Below are 15,594 nucleotides of genomic sequence, written 5' to 3' on the forward strand. Positions count from 1 at the left end.
TTGAGTTTTTGGCTGATATTATTAGTATAAATGATAGAAAAACACACATGATTAAAAAGAATATTTTCTTTGAAGTACAAAATTTGGTAACCACAAATTAAATAGATCCATAGTAAATTATATTGTGGCCTTCTTTTTTGTTAGGGGACCTTTACCTTGGGGCTAGAGTTTTGAAAAAGTTGGACTTAGCTAACCGGGTATGTTTAGGTTAAGGGTTAGGAAAAAAACATAAATAATGCTTGGGTTCAGAAAGAGGTAAGGGTTATGGTAGAGTTTGTGAGTGTAGGGTTTGTGGTATGGGAAAGGCTCTGTTAGGGTTAGGGTTTTGGAATAAGGGTTAAGGTTTATGTTGAGGTGAAGTTTATAGTAGATATGGCTGGGGTTCTGTTATGGATTAGTGTTGGGTTAAGTCTAGGTTTGTTTAAAGGTAAAAACTAAAGTAAGAATTATGGTTACGGTTTTTAGGTCAGGAAAGTGATAGATTTGGCCTATATGGTCAGGGTCCAATAATGTAAAAGAAGGCCAATGTTGTTCTCTTAGTTATCACTGTGGGTCACTGCTGACATTGTGGAGTTGTCCATGTCTAAGATTATACTTTGATACTGTAATAATAATGTTTTGTCAGTGAAAAGTTATTTTTCTAACTCCAATTGATAAAAATGTAAAACTTGTGTAAATTTACCATTTTTTAAAGTTTTTGAAATACACACAAATCAGCACTGATCTAATTATTAGGATGCTTTAAAGGGGTAATGTTACATGACTACAGAAAGCTTTTATTGCGAACCCAATGAAAGTTTTCCACAGTGCCATCTCTATCTTGACCAGGTATTTAAACTATTGCAAGTTCACCTGTCCTATTGAATGAATACAATAGCTATTTTTCTCTGTGTAGTTTGTTCACTGGGACCTTTAAATTTCTTCTAAGAGAAATCTATCATTCATTGATTAAATTACATGTGTAAAAAAAAATTCTTATATATAGACAAAAATACTTTTTTTATACTCATTAATTGATTGTGCTGATGTATTTATTCAATATTAATAATATATTTTCATTCAGTTTAATATAAACATTGATTCAATCATAAAAAGTTGATTTCTAACAAAAGTTTTATCAATGTTCCTATTGAAATTTGATTTTTTTTTGTTTAGTTATAGAATACATTTAAGAAGATCTTAATTTGAAACATCATTATTTTCAAGTTCTTATTCATGTCAAACAAATTTTTTTTTAAAAGGAACAATGTTGAAAGTTTTGTCAGAAATCAAATTTTTATGATTGAATCAATGTTTATATTAAACTGAATGAAAATATATTATTAATATTGAATAACTACATCATCACATGCAGTTAATGAGTATAAAAACAGTATTTTTGTCTATATATAAGAATTTTTTTTTACTCAGGTAATTTAATCAATGAATGATAGATTTCTCTTAGAAGAAATTTATTGAAGGTCCCAGAGAATAAACTACACAGAGAACAATAGCTATTGTATCTATTCAATAGGACAGGTGAACTTGCAAAAGTTTAAATACCTGGTCAAGATAGAGATGGCACTGTGGAAAACTTTCATTGGGTTCGCAATAATTGTTGAGGTTTACTGATATGACCTTGAAGTTTAATCTTTGACCTTTATGTATACTATTATACATTTCAAATAGAATTACCAATAGAAATGTTATGGAAAAAAATAATGTTCTTCAAATAATCTGTTACCTCTTTATAGCAATGCAGTTACTGTGGATTCATTTATTTTAGTGGGTATCAATTTTCGTGGATTGATGAAAACTTGCATTTTCGTGGATACTTGATTTCGTGGTTTTACCAATCTCTGCATACAAAACCTATGAAAAATTTGTAATTTGTTGAACATTTGAATTCGTGGTTTACTTGTACCCACGAAACCCACGAAAATTGGTATCCAGCGAATAATAATGAATCCATAGTATATAATGTTAGGTATTTGCATGTTTCTGTTGCTTTTTCTAACACAAGCTGACATTGTTTTATACAGATACAGTAGCTGACATACTGAATGAACCACCACCAGGTAATGTTTGTGTGTCATTCGTTTCTACTTGTATTTGTTATTGAATAGACTATTTTCATATTACTGACTTTTACTCCGTAGTATTTAATTTTTCAACAGGTTACCTATTCTGTGGTAGGACATTCTGGTATTCAGTCAAGTAAGAGCATCTAAAAGATGTAAAGTAAGCTTACAATCTGGGCAATTTTTTGAGGAAAATTAAATGTTTTCTTTTCATTTTTCGTGTATAGAAAACATAAGACAATTATTTTTCCCCCAAAATTCGCTGACTGTAAGCTTGATTTACCTTCTTTTAGTTGCTCTTACTTGACTGAGTACCAGAATGTTCTACCACAAATTTAATTTAGGTAACCTGTCGAAAAATTATATACTTTGGAGTCAAAAGTCAGTAATATGAAAAAGGACTATTGTATCCTGAAGCTGATTCATGTATGATAATTACTGAATTACAGTAATATATGCACATTACAAATGAGATAAAGTTGTCTCCCCTGTGACAAAATGTTGTGGAAGGTCATATCATTTTTAATTGTTTTTTATGACACTGATAAGAGTCAAAATTCATTTAATTTATAATGATAGCAAGGAAAAGAATCAATAATCTGACAGTGACAGCACTTCAACATGGATAGAAAATTACAAAATGTATAAATGTATAAAAACAGTCATTTTGATTTAAAATGTACATACTACCAAATTTTGTTCAACTCTTGATGAATATTTTTTGGTATGAAGATTTTAGAAGTTACTCTATGTATATTATAGCTATAAGTTCAAAGATATTATAAATCGATTAAATGAATTAAGATATATCAAATATTTTTCAGAATTTCTCTAAACATAGGTAAAAATGCTTTTTGCCTCATTAATTTTAATGGTACAAGATAGAATATTTATTTTTCATTTACTATAATTTTAATGTTGATTGGGTTACTTTGCATGGAATTTCTACAGTTGCAGTTAGGCTTCATCTGACAGTTTTGCTTATTTTTATATATTTCTTTTAATATTAGAGTCGACTTGTAAGTGAAGAATTTATTTAGGTTGTTTTGTTAGAGTTCTCTTGTTCTTTTTTAACCAAAGTGTTTGGTAACAGCACAAATTTTCAGCTAGGGCGACACATTGAGATCACTTCTGTTGCCTTGCTTCCATGTTGTCTGTATCACACTTTTATTCACGACTCCTTGAAAATTGCTTCACAGAATTCAACCAAACTAGCACAGATTTTTTAACAGGACATGAAGTTGTGCACCTGCTTTTTAACTCACCTGGCCCACAGATGTGTTTTTTTGGGTTTACCATACCAAAATATTGATTCTTCCCACTGTATCATACCATCCTTAGGCCCACATAACACATGAGTAATGCTTTATTTGGATCTTCTATTACTTAAGGAAATCTCAGAATTAGGGCTATATTGCCAATACTCTAAACCTGGAAGTTGCTTATTTTGTGACCACATTAAATACCTGAAAATATACCCAGCACAAATAATTTTTAAAACACAATAATATTGATGTGAAGGGTGCATGTATCATTCAAAGCTTAAATTTAACTGATGATCAAAAAAGTTTATGCATTATAACAATCTGCAAACTATCCACTCTTACTGTCTAATCTTAATCTTAGACCAAAATTCCTTATCCTAAAGCCTTACCGTAAAGAAGACCTAACTCAAGTCTAACTCTATTCTTTGAATGAGTTCTACACCATAAGTGACGAGTAACCTAAAGTAAAAAGAATACCATTATTTTTTCTCTGTATAAAACTGTATTTGATGCCAATTGATTTTGTTAAGCCAGTCAGACACATGTCTTGCAAATATTTTTGTAGTTGTTCTTTAGAAAGAAAATGGCAGAACTTATCTTAGCAGGTACTTTTAAAAATAGCATGTATTTAAATGTTACTTTACAGATAGTTTTTTAGCGATTAACTTGTGATAGATAACATAAAAATTCTCCATGCATATGGTATGTGGTTGACACTTTGGATAGTGGTTATATATATAATGTCTGGTAATTGTTGGTAATCAAAAAGTCTAAAACGCTAATTTTGGAAATTGGCATAAAATTTTACTGCAGAGATTAGAATTCTCATAAAATGCATTCTATACAAAACTACTTGACAGGGTAATCAACATACCATTTGAATCTAATTTTATCAAAATCTATGAAGGAAAACCACAAAATGTATGTGTCATACCAAGGGAACAGATTACCCATATCTTTGAAGATATCGAAGATATCGAAATATATCTTAATTACAAATAAAATATTTAAACAGATGTATAAAGATTTCAAAACCAGTTGAATTGCAATATCAAAATAAATGACATTACCTTCTTTCTTTCAGATTATGAAGAACCAGTTCAGTCCAGACCACAGCTCATATCACGTCAAGGGCACAAAACTGTTACACCTTCAAGTGCCAAATGTAAGTTCTTGCACTAGAAGATATAAAAATCTGAAAAAAGATATGTACACCAGTGAAGCAATAAGTTAATCCTACAACACAATCAAAATAGGAAAAGACACACACACAAAATAATAAAAATACATAAAATAACAAAATGTACATAGAATTTACTTCTTGACTATTTTTACTAATTTTAGACCATATAAACTGAATTTCAGCTCAATTATAAACTTTTTGATTGTATTAATGTTTTTTTTTTTTATTAATTATGTGAAATAGAAAATCATTGTCGCCTATCAAAGATAGAGATTTTTGTGAGTTTTACACATGAAATTGAGTAGGAGATTTTTTAAATAGCATCATAAGTTATTGAAACTTAAAATTAAATTTTCTATTAGATATTAGAATTAAGAGGCATTTTTAAAGAAAAATTTGCACAAAGATACATGTCTAGCTATAGAGATGTATTTCATCAATAAAAAGTCTATTTGTTTATATCTGATTTCATTTTCCTGAGAATCATAGTTATCTTAATTTTATATTTATAAACAAGGCAGGTATATTTCAATAAGACAGCTACCAATGACTAAAAAAAAATATCATCTAGAGGTCAACAGATGGTTTTCAACAAACTCCAAAATGAGCATATTCAGTATTTTTTACTAATCAGCTGTATCACTTTATTAGGCAATAGAATGGCCTATAGAGTAAAGCCAATCCTGTACCTTAATTGTTTTTGCACAACTTTTAAAATTTGATGTATTTAAAAAACAGCAGTAGATGATGATTATGATAATTGTAAGTACAAATTTTGAATGATTCTTCAATCGTAATTTAAGCATGATTTCCTGCATGGGGAAAGCTGGATATTAGATTTGGGTCAGGAAGCATGATAATTGTGTAGGAAGGAATGACAACATACAATAATGCACTTTAATAAGGTCATTTGCCAGAAATAGTATAAATCTCTTATGATTGCCACTACAAAAGGGGACATAAGTCACGTTTTGTTTTTAGATGCTGCCAACTCATTCCATAAAAAAAGAACAGAACTTCTCACTGAATTGTATTTGAATAAAATATGTTGTGAAGTTTAAAAAATAAATATTGGTCAATGATAGATTTTGAAAAATCCAATTTTACATTGTGAAATTCTCAATAAAAATTTCACAAAAAAACTGCAATACATTTTATATTTTTGTTGAGCCTGCGAAATTTATTTCATGAAAGCAAGACATTGTGGTCCTAGATTCTGGCGTCAGTGTAGGTGTCAGCGTCGGCGGCGTCAACATTTAGGTTCAGTCTGTGGTTAAAGTTTTTTCAGACATCAATAACTTGGTCAAACCTCTATGGAATTATATGAAATTTGGACAGAAGCTAGATTATGACCAAAATATAGTATCAATATCAATATTTTCAATTTTCCGTATTTTACTGATAAATGGACTTAGTTTTTTTACAGTTAAGATTTAGTCAGAGGTTAAAGTTTTTCAGTCATCAATAACTTTGTCAACCCTTCGTAAAATTTTAGGAAATTTGGACAGAAGCTTAGTTCTGACCAAAAGGCAGTATCCAGGGCAAAATTTTAGAAATATTTATTTTGACTTTTCCGTATTTTGCTGATAAATGGACTTAAGTTTTTTTTACAGTTAACAAGTAGATACAATCTGAGGATTAAGTTTTTCAGTCGTCAATAACTTTGTCAAATCATAATGGAATTTTAGGAAATTTGGACAGAAGCTTAGTCATGACCAAAATACAGTATTCAGAGCAAAAATTTTGAAAATGTTTATTTTCATTTTTCTGTATTTAACTGATAAATGGACTTCATGTTTTTTTTGTTTGTTTTTTTTCATTGAACAAATAGATTCAGTCTGGGGTTAAAGTTTGTTACACATCAATTAATAATGTCTAAAGCAAACTTTTGAAAATATATGTTTTTTTCATTTTCATATTACTGATATATATATATAAGTGGAATGGGTTGTGTTTTTGCAGTAATTAGTACATTCATCAATGCAAGGGTGTTTTGTGTATTTTTGTAGCAAGTTACAGTGAAGAAAGTTCTGGTATATACATATTCTATTTCATAACTTTTATGAGGATAGGCTAGATTTTTAGTTTGATATAACTTGTTTTGGTCACTATAAATCATGCATTGCACAAAATATAATCGTTTGCCAAGTTTTTTTTTTTTTTATTAATAGCTAGTGATATAAAACAATTTTTTGACTATATAAACAATCTAGTCCTATTCCTGCATAATCATTGAATATTCCTTTTTATCTACTTATTTATGATGTGTATTTAAATAGATTATGTTGTATCTGCTTGTATATATCTATTTCACAGAAAAGATTGACCAGTAATAAATACATATAGCTATAAGTATTACATTTGATCACTGTATATTTCATGCAGAATCATATTTAAAAAAAATAATAAATTGAAGTAACTTGTTCATGAAATCTATGCCAAAAACTGTCAAATGACTAGATTTTGTCATGCGGGTAGTTGAAGGCCACACAGTTACCTAATCTATTCTTTTTTATATCCTCATCCCTTGGTTTCTGGTGCATAAGTGTCAAATTGACATTCCAACCACATCTTTTTATTAGCTGTGGGCCACATAAGCTATTCTCATCACTTGGCGTCTGTCGTCCGTCGTTGTCTGTTAACTTTTACAAAAAATCTTCTCCTCTGAAACTACTAGGCCAAATTTAACCAAACTTGACCACAATCATCATTGGGGTATCTAGTTTAAAAATTATGTCCCATGACCCTGCCTGCCAACCAAGATGGCCGACATGGCTAAGAATAGAACATAGGGGTAAAATGCAAGTTTTGTCTATCATTTTGAAAATCGTTATAAATAGAGAAAATCTGAAGAAACAAAATTGTTCAGAATGTTGATTTCTACCAATTGTTCATATACATCAAAACTGTCAGACGACTTCTTTTAGGAGTAATTGCCCTTAAATTACAAATTTTACCATTTTTTTTTTTCATTTTTGCCTATTATCTTGAAAACTAAAATAGATAGAGAGGAATTTTAAATTGCAAAAATGATCAGCAAGACAAGTTCAACAAATAAGTTGAACATGCCATGGTAGAAATCGTCAGTCGACTCCTTATAAGAGTTATTGCTCTTTGATGACGATTTTTACCAATTTTACATTATATCTTAAGAATTATAATAGATAGATAGAAACTTAAATAAGCACAAAATGATCAGCAAGACAAGATCTTCAATTAAGACAATATGAGGAAATCATCAGACGATTCCTTATTGGAGTTATTTCCCTTTAATGACGATTTTTAACATTATTTTGCCTTATATGATGAAAATTACAATAGATAAATAGACACTTTTGTGTTTTGAGCAAAAACTGAAGAAGATAGAGAGAAACTAAACAGACTAAATGATCAGCAATACATGATCAACAAAACAGAGATTTTTGTCATGAATTCTATTCTCGTCTACAATGTTGGAGAGTGTCCTTTGTTGATTATGCACATAGACCAAGTAAGAGACACAGGCTCTTTAGAGCCTTTAGTTTTTATATAGATAATTCTAATGCAATTTTTATGGAACAATTTTTTTCATTGGCTTATAGTTACCATCAAATCCACAGTTGACATATCTTAACTTAGGAGTGACTTGCCATTTAGAATTGCTTGGATCAACAAATGTTTGATTACTACAATTTTACCAAAAATAAAACAACATATTCTTCAAAAACACCATTTGATGTTGTTTTATCAGAATTTAAATCTTAGAAGAAGCATAATAATCTTCAGTTTGTAAGTTCTCATTTATATGACGTCAGGTTAAGCAATGATGTCTATGCGCCAAAATCATTCATGTAGTTTTGCAGAATTTTATTTTATTTGAAATTTATACATTTTTTCAAACTCCAATGTTTTGTTTCTTTTTGTAATGCATTAGAATGGGAAAAACTGTAATGCAATTGATGGTTGCAAATATTCCTTTTACTGTTTCTGCTACGCGTCGCCAGTAAAACTGCCATGTGTTTTTTAAGGCAGCTTTTTTAAGACGGCAACATCAACAACTATTAAAGTTAGATAAGACTCATGAAAGTCATGATATTTGTATTACCATTGGTACATCTTATTTCCATGAAGAATATTTGGCCCACTCTGTTAGTCATAGATAATTCACTTTGATACGGTTTTCTACATAAGGAAATGCCTGTACCAAGTCAGGAATATGACAGTTGTTTTCCATTTGTTTGATGTGTTTGAGCTTTTGATTTTGCCATTTGATAAAGGACTTTCCATTTTGAATTTTCCTTGGAGTTCGGTATTTTTGTTATTTTACTTTTTGCATAGTTAACATATTACACCAGGGAATGATACACAGGCAAGACATATCCTTGTGTCAAAAGGTTATTTATATAATCTGCATGTCTTTTTCGATTTACAAAATATTACACCATATCTGTGTTTTTGAAAATAAAGATAAAAATATCCAAAAATATTTACATTACATCATGTTGCATGTGCACTTGTACGAGAAAATATTTAAAAAATCCCTGCCTACAGTACAACTTAGCTACACCTATATAGTTTTGTAAATAAATGTTTAGCACATTGTTTACAGCTATGGCAAACTTTTCATAAAGTCTGCTATGGGTGGATTTCAAGATAAATGCAATGTAAAGAAGTGGTTACAGCTCTTCTATAAAAGCATGCAAAGCAAACCTTTGATCAACTTGCTTGCTATGTTTGCTTGGATGTTTGCAAACAATAGGTAGGCGGAGTTTCAGTCTGTTTTATATATACTGGGATTTGATTGGACAATAAAAATTGACATGCAATGAAGTTAATGTTTATTGTCCAATCAAATTCCATTATATAGTGAACAGACTGAAACAGACTACCTACCTTTTGTTTACAAAAATCCAAACAAACATAGCAAGAAAGTTGATCAAAGGTTTGCTTTTCATGCTTTTATAGAAGAGCTGTAAAAAAATTGCATCTTAAATGTTCAAAATTTTCATTACTGAAAATTTATATTGATGTAAATTTTGGAAATTCTAATTGCATTTATTTTGAATATGTCTTAATTGCCTATGTTTATTTTGTGTGCCTTGCCTGATTACAAAATATCAATCCATGAATATATGGCTGCTATTTTTGCCTGTAGTTAATTACCAGCAAGCACGCCATTCATACAACACAACAAGAGCAGCTAGTGATTATAAAGTACGAGCAGGGAAGCCATCACTGGATGATATCCAGACAAACATCAAAGCAGCAGGTTTGTCATGGGGGTTATCTTGTATAGGTAGATCTGTGTAGATATAATGTATACTGTGGATTCATGTGTTTTTATTGGTACAAATTGTGATTTGAGAAAAATTGTATTTTCTTGGGTACTGAAAATAAATTAATATTCAGGTTTTTTGCATTCTGCATACAAACCTACTAGAAATTCTATTTTGTTGCACTCTGGAATTTGTGGTTCACCACTACAAATGGAATCTATAAAAACTAGTACTTCTAGGTAAATGAATCCACCGTATAAGAAATGGTGACAGACCAAGGTTTACATGAATTAAATGCAAAAAGAGCCATTTTACACATATATGTCTAAATTACATTTTCAGAAAAAGCAGTCATTTAATGTAATTTATTTGACCATATGTAAGCAATGTTTTCACTGAATACACAATTGTAGAATGTTTATTTAAATAAAATAATGTGATGTCTATTAAAATAAAAATCTTGGTCTGCCTCAATCATCACCATTTAACTTCCAAAATATTAATATTTTATTCTATGCAGTATTTGGTGGTTTCTATCACGAACATAAGAAACACCACATTATTAACATTACTGAGACTTTACTTTTTACCCTTATTTTGTAAAATCCTTTTTATTAGATGTAGCTTTATTTATTATTATCATATTTTTAAGTTGATTGTTTTTTTGATAAATTGAAATTGTTTGATATGAACTAAACGTACAAGTTGTTGACTTAGCACAAGATGCCAGCTGATTAAAATGACTTGAATTCTGTAAATTCAGAAATTATTGTGTGCATCTATTATTGGGACTTTTGAAGAACAGACAAAAATGTGAGATTAATATATGATCGTAGGAAAATTTTCATACAGATATATGATTCAGATATCAGAATGTGAGTTATTATTGTGATACTCACTCAGCGGCATTAGTAAAAACCTCACAACAATTACTGAATTTACAGTAATCTGAATTGTCACATGATGTGTAAGTCACGAAAAGTTAAAAACGTTAGAGTGAAATGATGATTTTCAGATCAGTTTTTTGCTCACCTGGCCTAAAAGGCCATGTCAACTTTTCCATCACTTGGCTTTTGTTGCTGTCCATACATACATCTATCTAGCTTGGTTTTGAAAGTGTAAAAATTTATGGAGCAAATCGCAGTGAATATTTTGTTGTAAGACCATAAACAGTATACTGTGGATTCATTTATTTTCGTGGGTATCAATTTTCGTGGATTGAGGAAAACTTGTGTTTTCGTGGATATTTGATTTCGTGGTTTAGCAATCTCTGTATACAAAGCCTATATAAATTTTTTAATTCGTTGAAAATTTGAATTGGTGGTTTACCTGTACCCATGAAACCCACGAAAATTGGTATCCAACGAATAATACTAAATCCACAGCATATGTTTTTTGATATATTTTCATTGTGAAATCTGAAACAATGCCTGAATAGACCAATTTCGAGTTAGTTGCGTTTCCGTCAAAAACTTTGGTTTTAGTAAACATCATTCATGCGTTTAGAGGCATCCTCACTTCCTTCCCATGTAGAGAAGCAGTTGAAAAAATATGATGCTATATTGCATGAATCATTCTGCAAATTAAATTCTTATAATTGATAATCAGGACTGCTGTCATTAGGGAATTGTGATTAAGTACCTATGGGACAAACATTATTTCTAGTTTATCCTGCATAATGATGATCACGAAGACGCTTGATGAACTTTAATAGTGCAGGGATACAGGCAATCCCCTCTATCTGGTAAATGACATCATAAAGGCACACATAATTGACGAACTTTTCCGGTGAAGAGCATAACTCCAAAGTGGTCTATTAATTTTTGTGGCAATTGTAAAGACTGATGACTGGCAGTAATCCAGACAATGAATAAAGAAATATTTAGAACTATTTCACTTATTTTATCTTAATCATGAAGAGAAGGTGTAGGAATATTGCAATGTAGAACTTCAGCAGTGCATGAGTCTACGTAAATGGGCTAAGCTTTAGAATGTCTAGGCCATGCTTACAACAGATATTTTCTTTAAAATGATATTTTTTCTGTTGTCGTCAACTCTCCTAACAGGTATATAAATCCTATTTGGTATGAAATTGTATAATGATTAGTTACTAATGTTTAAGTTTCATTCTACTTGAACACCTTCCATTCAAAATTCTTCTCAAAAGTGTTTCAAAGGTTTTTTTTTTACTATATTTACTTCATTTTGAGGTTTCAAGTGGTACTAAATGACAAATACATTTTTTAGAAGTATTAGTCTTAGAGTGTAAATAGTATTACTTTCGTCTTAAAGAACAACCAGCATTCATTGCCACGGCTTTAATAAATAACTATATGAATCAGTTTATTCTATTAATGGATAAAAATACATGTATCTTTTTATTATATGTTGTTATTTATAAAACTGAAATGATTTATAACAATTTTTATATTACCTGCAGCTGCTATAGATATGTTTGATAAAACAATCGACCCATTTGATGAACCTGCCAGGGCGGAGGATTACATTAATCTACAAGATCTACAAAGACAAGGTGAGAGATACCTGAAACTCTATATTCCCATATCTGCACTTGTAACCATGCTTTTTTAGATTTAGGGCCATTCAGAGCTGAACATAATGCCCTTAATTGCTGTATTCGCAATTAAAACTAACTTTGTTTAGACTAAGGGCCATTCAGAGCAATATATACGAAAATCACTGTGTAATCACCTCTGAGATGTTTTTGTTAATCAATTATGGAAGTATACCTGAACTTGGTCCAGATCAACTGTTCTCTATATGTATCTTCAAAAACATGCAGGGGCATCATTTGTATAACAAACATGAGAAACTTGCAGTGCAAACAACAAAATACTGTTCACTCATAAAATTCAGTGCTGAAAGGCTTGTTGTGGGCTTTATTTTTGTTCTAGTTTTTTGTATTGTTAAGTTGCTGTATCATTGACTTATAGCCTACTTTCATTCCTTCTTCTATGCTTTTTTTTTAGTAATGCACATAGATAATTGCAACAACAATCCACAAAGTAAGATCCCTTCACAAATTATAACTAATAAGGGTAGGGGATTTTTCTTAATTTTCTACAACAAAAATTACAGTAGTATTGAAATTATTTGTGATCAAAATTTTGCTATACTGTTTTGAGGATTAAAAATAAATCACGAGACAGGTGTCGTAGTTTTTTGGTTTTTTTTAAATGACTAGTAAGTCAAGGGAAGAGGAGATGAAAAAATAAGAAACCACCAACTTGCTACCCAAATATTCTCATATTTTGACTGTTGGAAGTAAATTTGAGTCAAAAAAGGGACTTATTTATTTCAGTTTCTATTTAGTTACAGAAAAATGAATGCTTACATTTAAAGAGAATATTTGTACTGTGGATTTCAGACATAGCTTGACATTTTATTGCAGAAGACTTTCCTTTATTTCCGGCACCCCCTGTGCCACACACAGCTGTGCCCCTGCCACCAGCACCTCACCAACCTATTCCAACCAAATCATATGTCAATGAGGAGCCAACAATACCACCTGGTAAGTTATCAGGATAGAAGAAGGACATACAAGACCATTTTTGGCCTAGAAAATTAAGTCTTCAAGAACTACTTCAAATTTGATCATAATATAAGGTTTATGCATAAATTAGGATATAAGTCATGCTCTATGCTCATTTTAACATGGTTAGGCATTTTATCTATACACTGAGCATAGTTATATAACTAATACAACCTTTTTTAGACTGTTTAGTTTAGTTTCCATGAAATAGGGACGGATTTAAACAGCAATGCTTGAAAGCTTTGCATACATAATGGAAAGCAAATGTTATAAGAAATAATTGCAAACAAAAGTCTTTGATTTCTTTAACTAAGAATATTATCATTCATTGAATATTTTTAGAACTGTATGTAAATATGATTTTTTTTTACTTTAGCACCCCCACCACCACGACATGAGAGGGCTAAGTCGGTGCCAAATTTGGCTCAACAACTACAAAATGCACAACTAATCCCAGTGTTGGATAAGAAAGGTAGGAAGCTGTACATTATCATAAAACAATGTTCATTTTTCTTGGATAAAGTTTTGTATGTAATATGACCTTCAATGGTATTGTTTATAATATTTCAAAAGTGATAGTTTTTAGAAATATTTGTGGTTGTTTATATTCTCTTTGCAAATTATTCTGTTAAAAAAATGTATATAAAGTTTTTACTGTGGATTCTTTATTCATGGGAAACCAATTTTTGTTGATTTCGTGGGTAAAGGGTGACTACAAATTGTTCAATGAAGTACAAATTTTCTAAGGCTTGTATGTAGACTTTAGCAAAACCACAAAATTAAATATACACCAAAAAAAACAATTATTCCTTAATCTGCAAAAATTTGTATATACGAAAATAGATGAATTTTCAGTATTCAAAAATTTTGTTACACTCAAATTTCTACAGATTTTAACAAATTTTCGTGCACTGGTCACGGAAATATTAAAACGATTTTTATAAGGTATTGAAATTAGTACTGATCAGATGAAATATCTTGCTTCAGGTGACTTTCCTTCGATTTACCTGAAATCTATCTGAGCAATTTTGGTTTCAAACATGTGACATTTTTAAGAACAGCATTTTAAAAAACTAAAAACAAAGTCAGTTTAACTCCTGGTAAAAGTTTGGTTGTAATTATGTCTTGGACATGACATATTAATCTTCTCCTGTGACATTGGCAGTACTATATACAAACTGAATAATGACAGCATCTTTGCAAATAGATAACAAAAAAATTGAAGCTTTAGGACCTATAATAAAATGAAAAAAATAATTGTGGCTATAGGCATTAAATTAAAAAATTAAAAACTAGTCAAAAGTATAATCACAAAATTAAAGGGTAAAAATACCAGAGCTTACAGTACACACAACAATGAAAGATAAAAATTAAAAAAATGGAGACCCAATATTTTTACCAAGAAGATTTTTGTGCAGCACTGAAAATTAAGTAAATACATCTTCAGTAATGAGGATAAAAATATCTCAGACTGAAAGAGATCACATGTAAACTTCTTAAACTGTTAATTATGCTTCTTTTACTGATAGTTCAATCCATATATTTTCGATTTATGGAATTGAATAAAAATTGAACTGCTACAGATGAAGACTATACATAATTAAAAGGATGAATTTTAATTCCACAAAATAAAAATATGTACAAATAATTTTTTTTTTCAGCTGTTACAAACGCACCACCTCCATCTGTAAAACATGTAAATAGTACACCACAGTTTCAACCAGTTAACAATTTTGGGGATGGTGTCCCTACCCCACAACAGTTAGGTCTCAGAAAAACTGATACTACAAAGCCAGATCCATCAAAGGGTGCGATCATGAGATCTCCGGAAAAATCACCTGTCATGCATTCCATTTCTGTTCCATCTCCACAACAAATGGGTCTTAAACCTGCTAGAAAAAGTGTGTCTTTAGACAGTGAACCAGAGAAAACTAATGATGGACCAGCAATTGATGTGTCTCACCCAGGAGGTGTATCTTCCATAAAATCTAGATTTGAGAAGATAGTAAATGTAACACCACAAAAACAATTGACAGGTCTGTACTGCTTAAACGGAAAAATAAACAATATATCTTGAAATTTTCTGCTTATTTTAATTTAATTTGATTTCAGGATGTTTTAAAATTTTAAAAAACTTTATGGCTCTGAAAAAAGACTTGTATATTGTATAATCTGCATATTGTAGATCATTGTAATCTATAAAGCAGCATCACTATATTTGTAATTTACCTTTCATTATACATGTACTTGCATATATTTTCTGTATTTTTTAAAAGTT

General features: G+C 30.2%; 1 protein-coding gene across 4 annotated transcripts in view; it reads left to right on the forward strand.

The window, feature by feature from the left end:
• Positions 1–15,594, forward strand: part of LOC127735156 (uncharacterized) — a 54,024-nt gene that overhangs the window by 30,977 nt on the left and 7,453 nt on the right. For 2 of the 4 annotated variants that reach the window (XM_052245252.1, XM_052245254.1), the window contains exons 10-17: positions 2,022–2,057; positions 4,410–4,490; positions 6,518–6,541; positions 9,643–9,756; positions 12,204–12,296; positions 13,176–13,295; positions 13,693–13,788; positions 14,978–15,352. In XM_052245252.1, the coding sequence (XP_052101212.1) occupies positions 2,022–2,057; positions 4,410–4,490; positions 6,518–6,541; positions 9,643–9,756; positions 12,204–12,296; positions 13,176–13,295; positions 13,693–13,788; positions 14,978–15,352 (939 nt within the window). The remainder of the gene's footprint in view (positions 1–2,021; positions 2,058–4,409; positions 4,491–6,517; positions 6,542–9,642; positions 9,757–12,203; positions 12,297–13,175; positions 13,296–13,692; positions 13,789–14,977; positions 15,353–15,594) is intronic. The other 2 variants (XM_052245255.1, XM_052245253.1) reach the window with 2 other exon arrangements.

The sequence above is a fragment of the Mytilus californianus genome, unplaced genomic scaffold, assembly GCF_021869535.1.
Source record: "Mytilus californianus isolate M0D057914Y unplaced genomic scaffold, xbMytCali1.0.p SCAF_3, whole genome shotgun sequence".
Classification (NCBI taxonomy): Eukaryota; Metazoa; Mollusca; class Bivalvia; order Mytilida; family Mytilidae; genus Mytilus; species Mytilus californianus.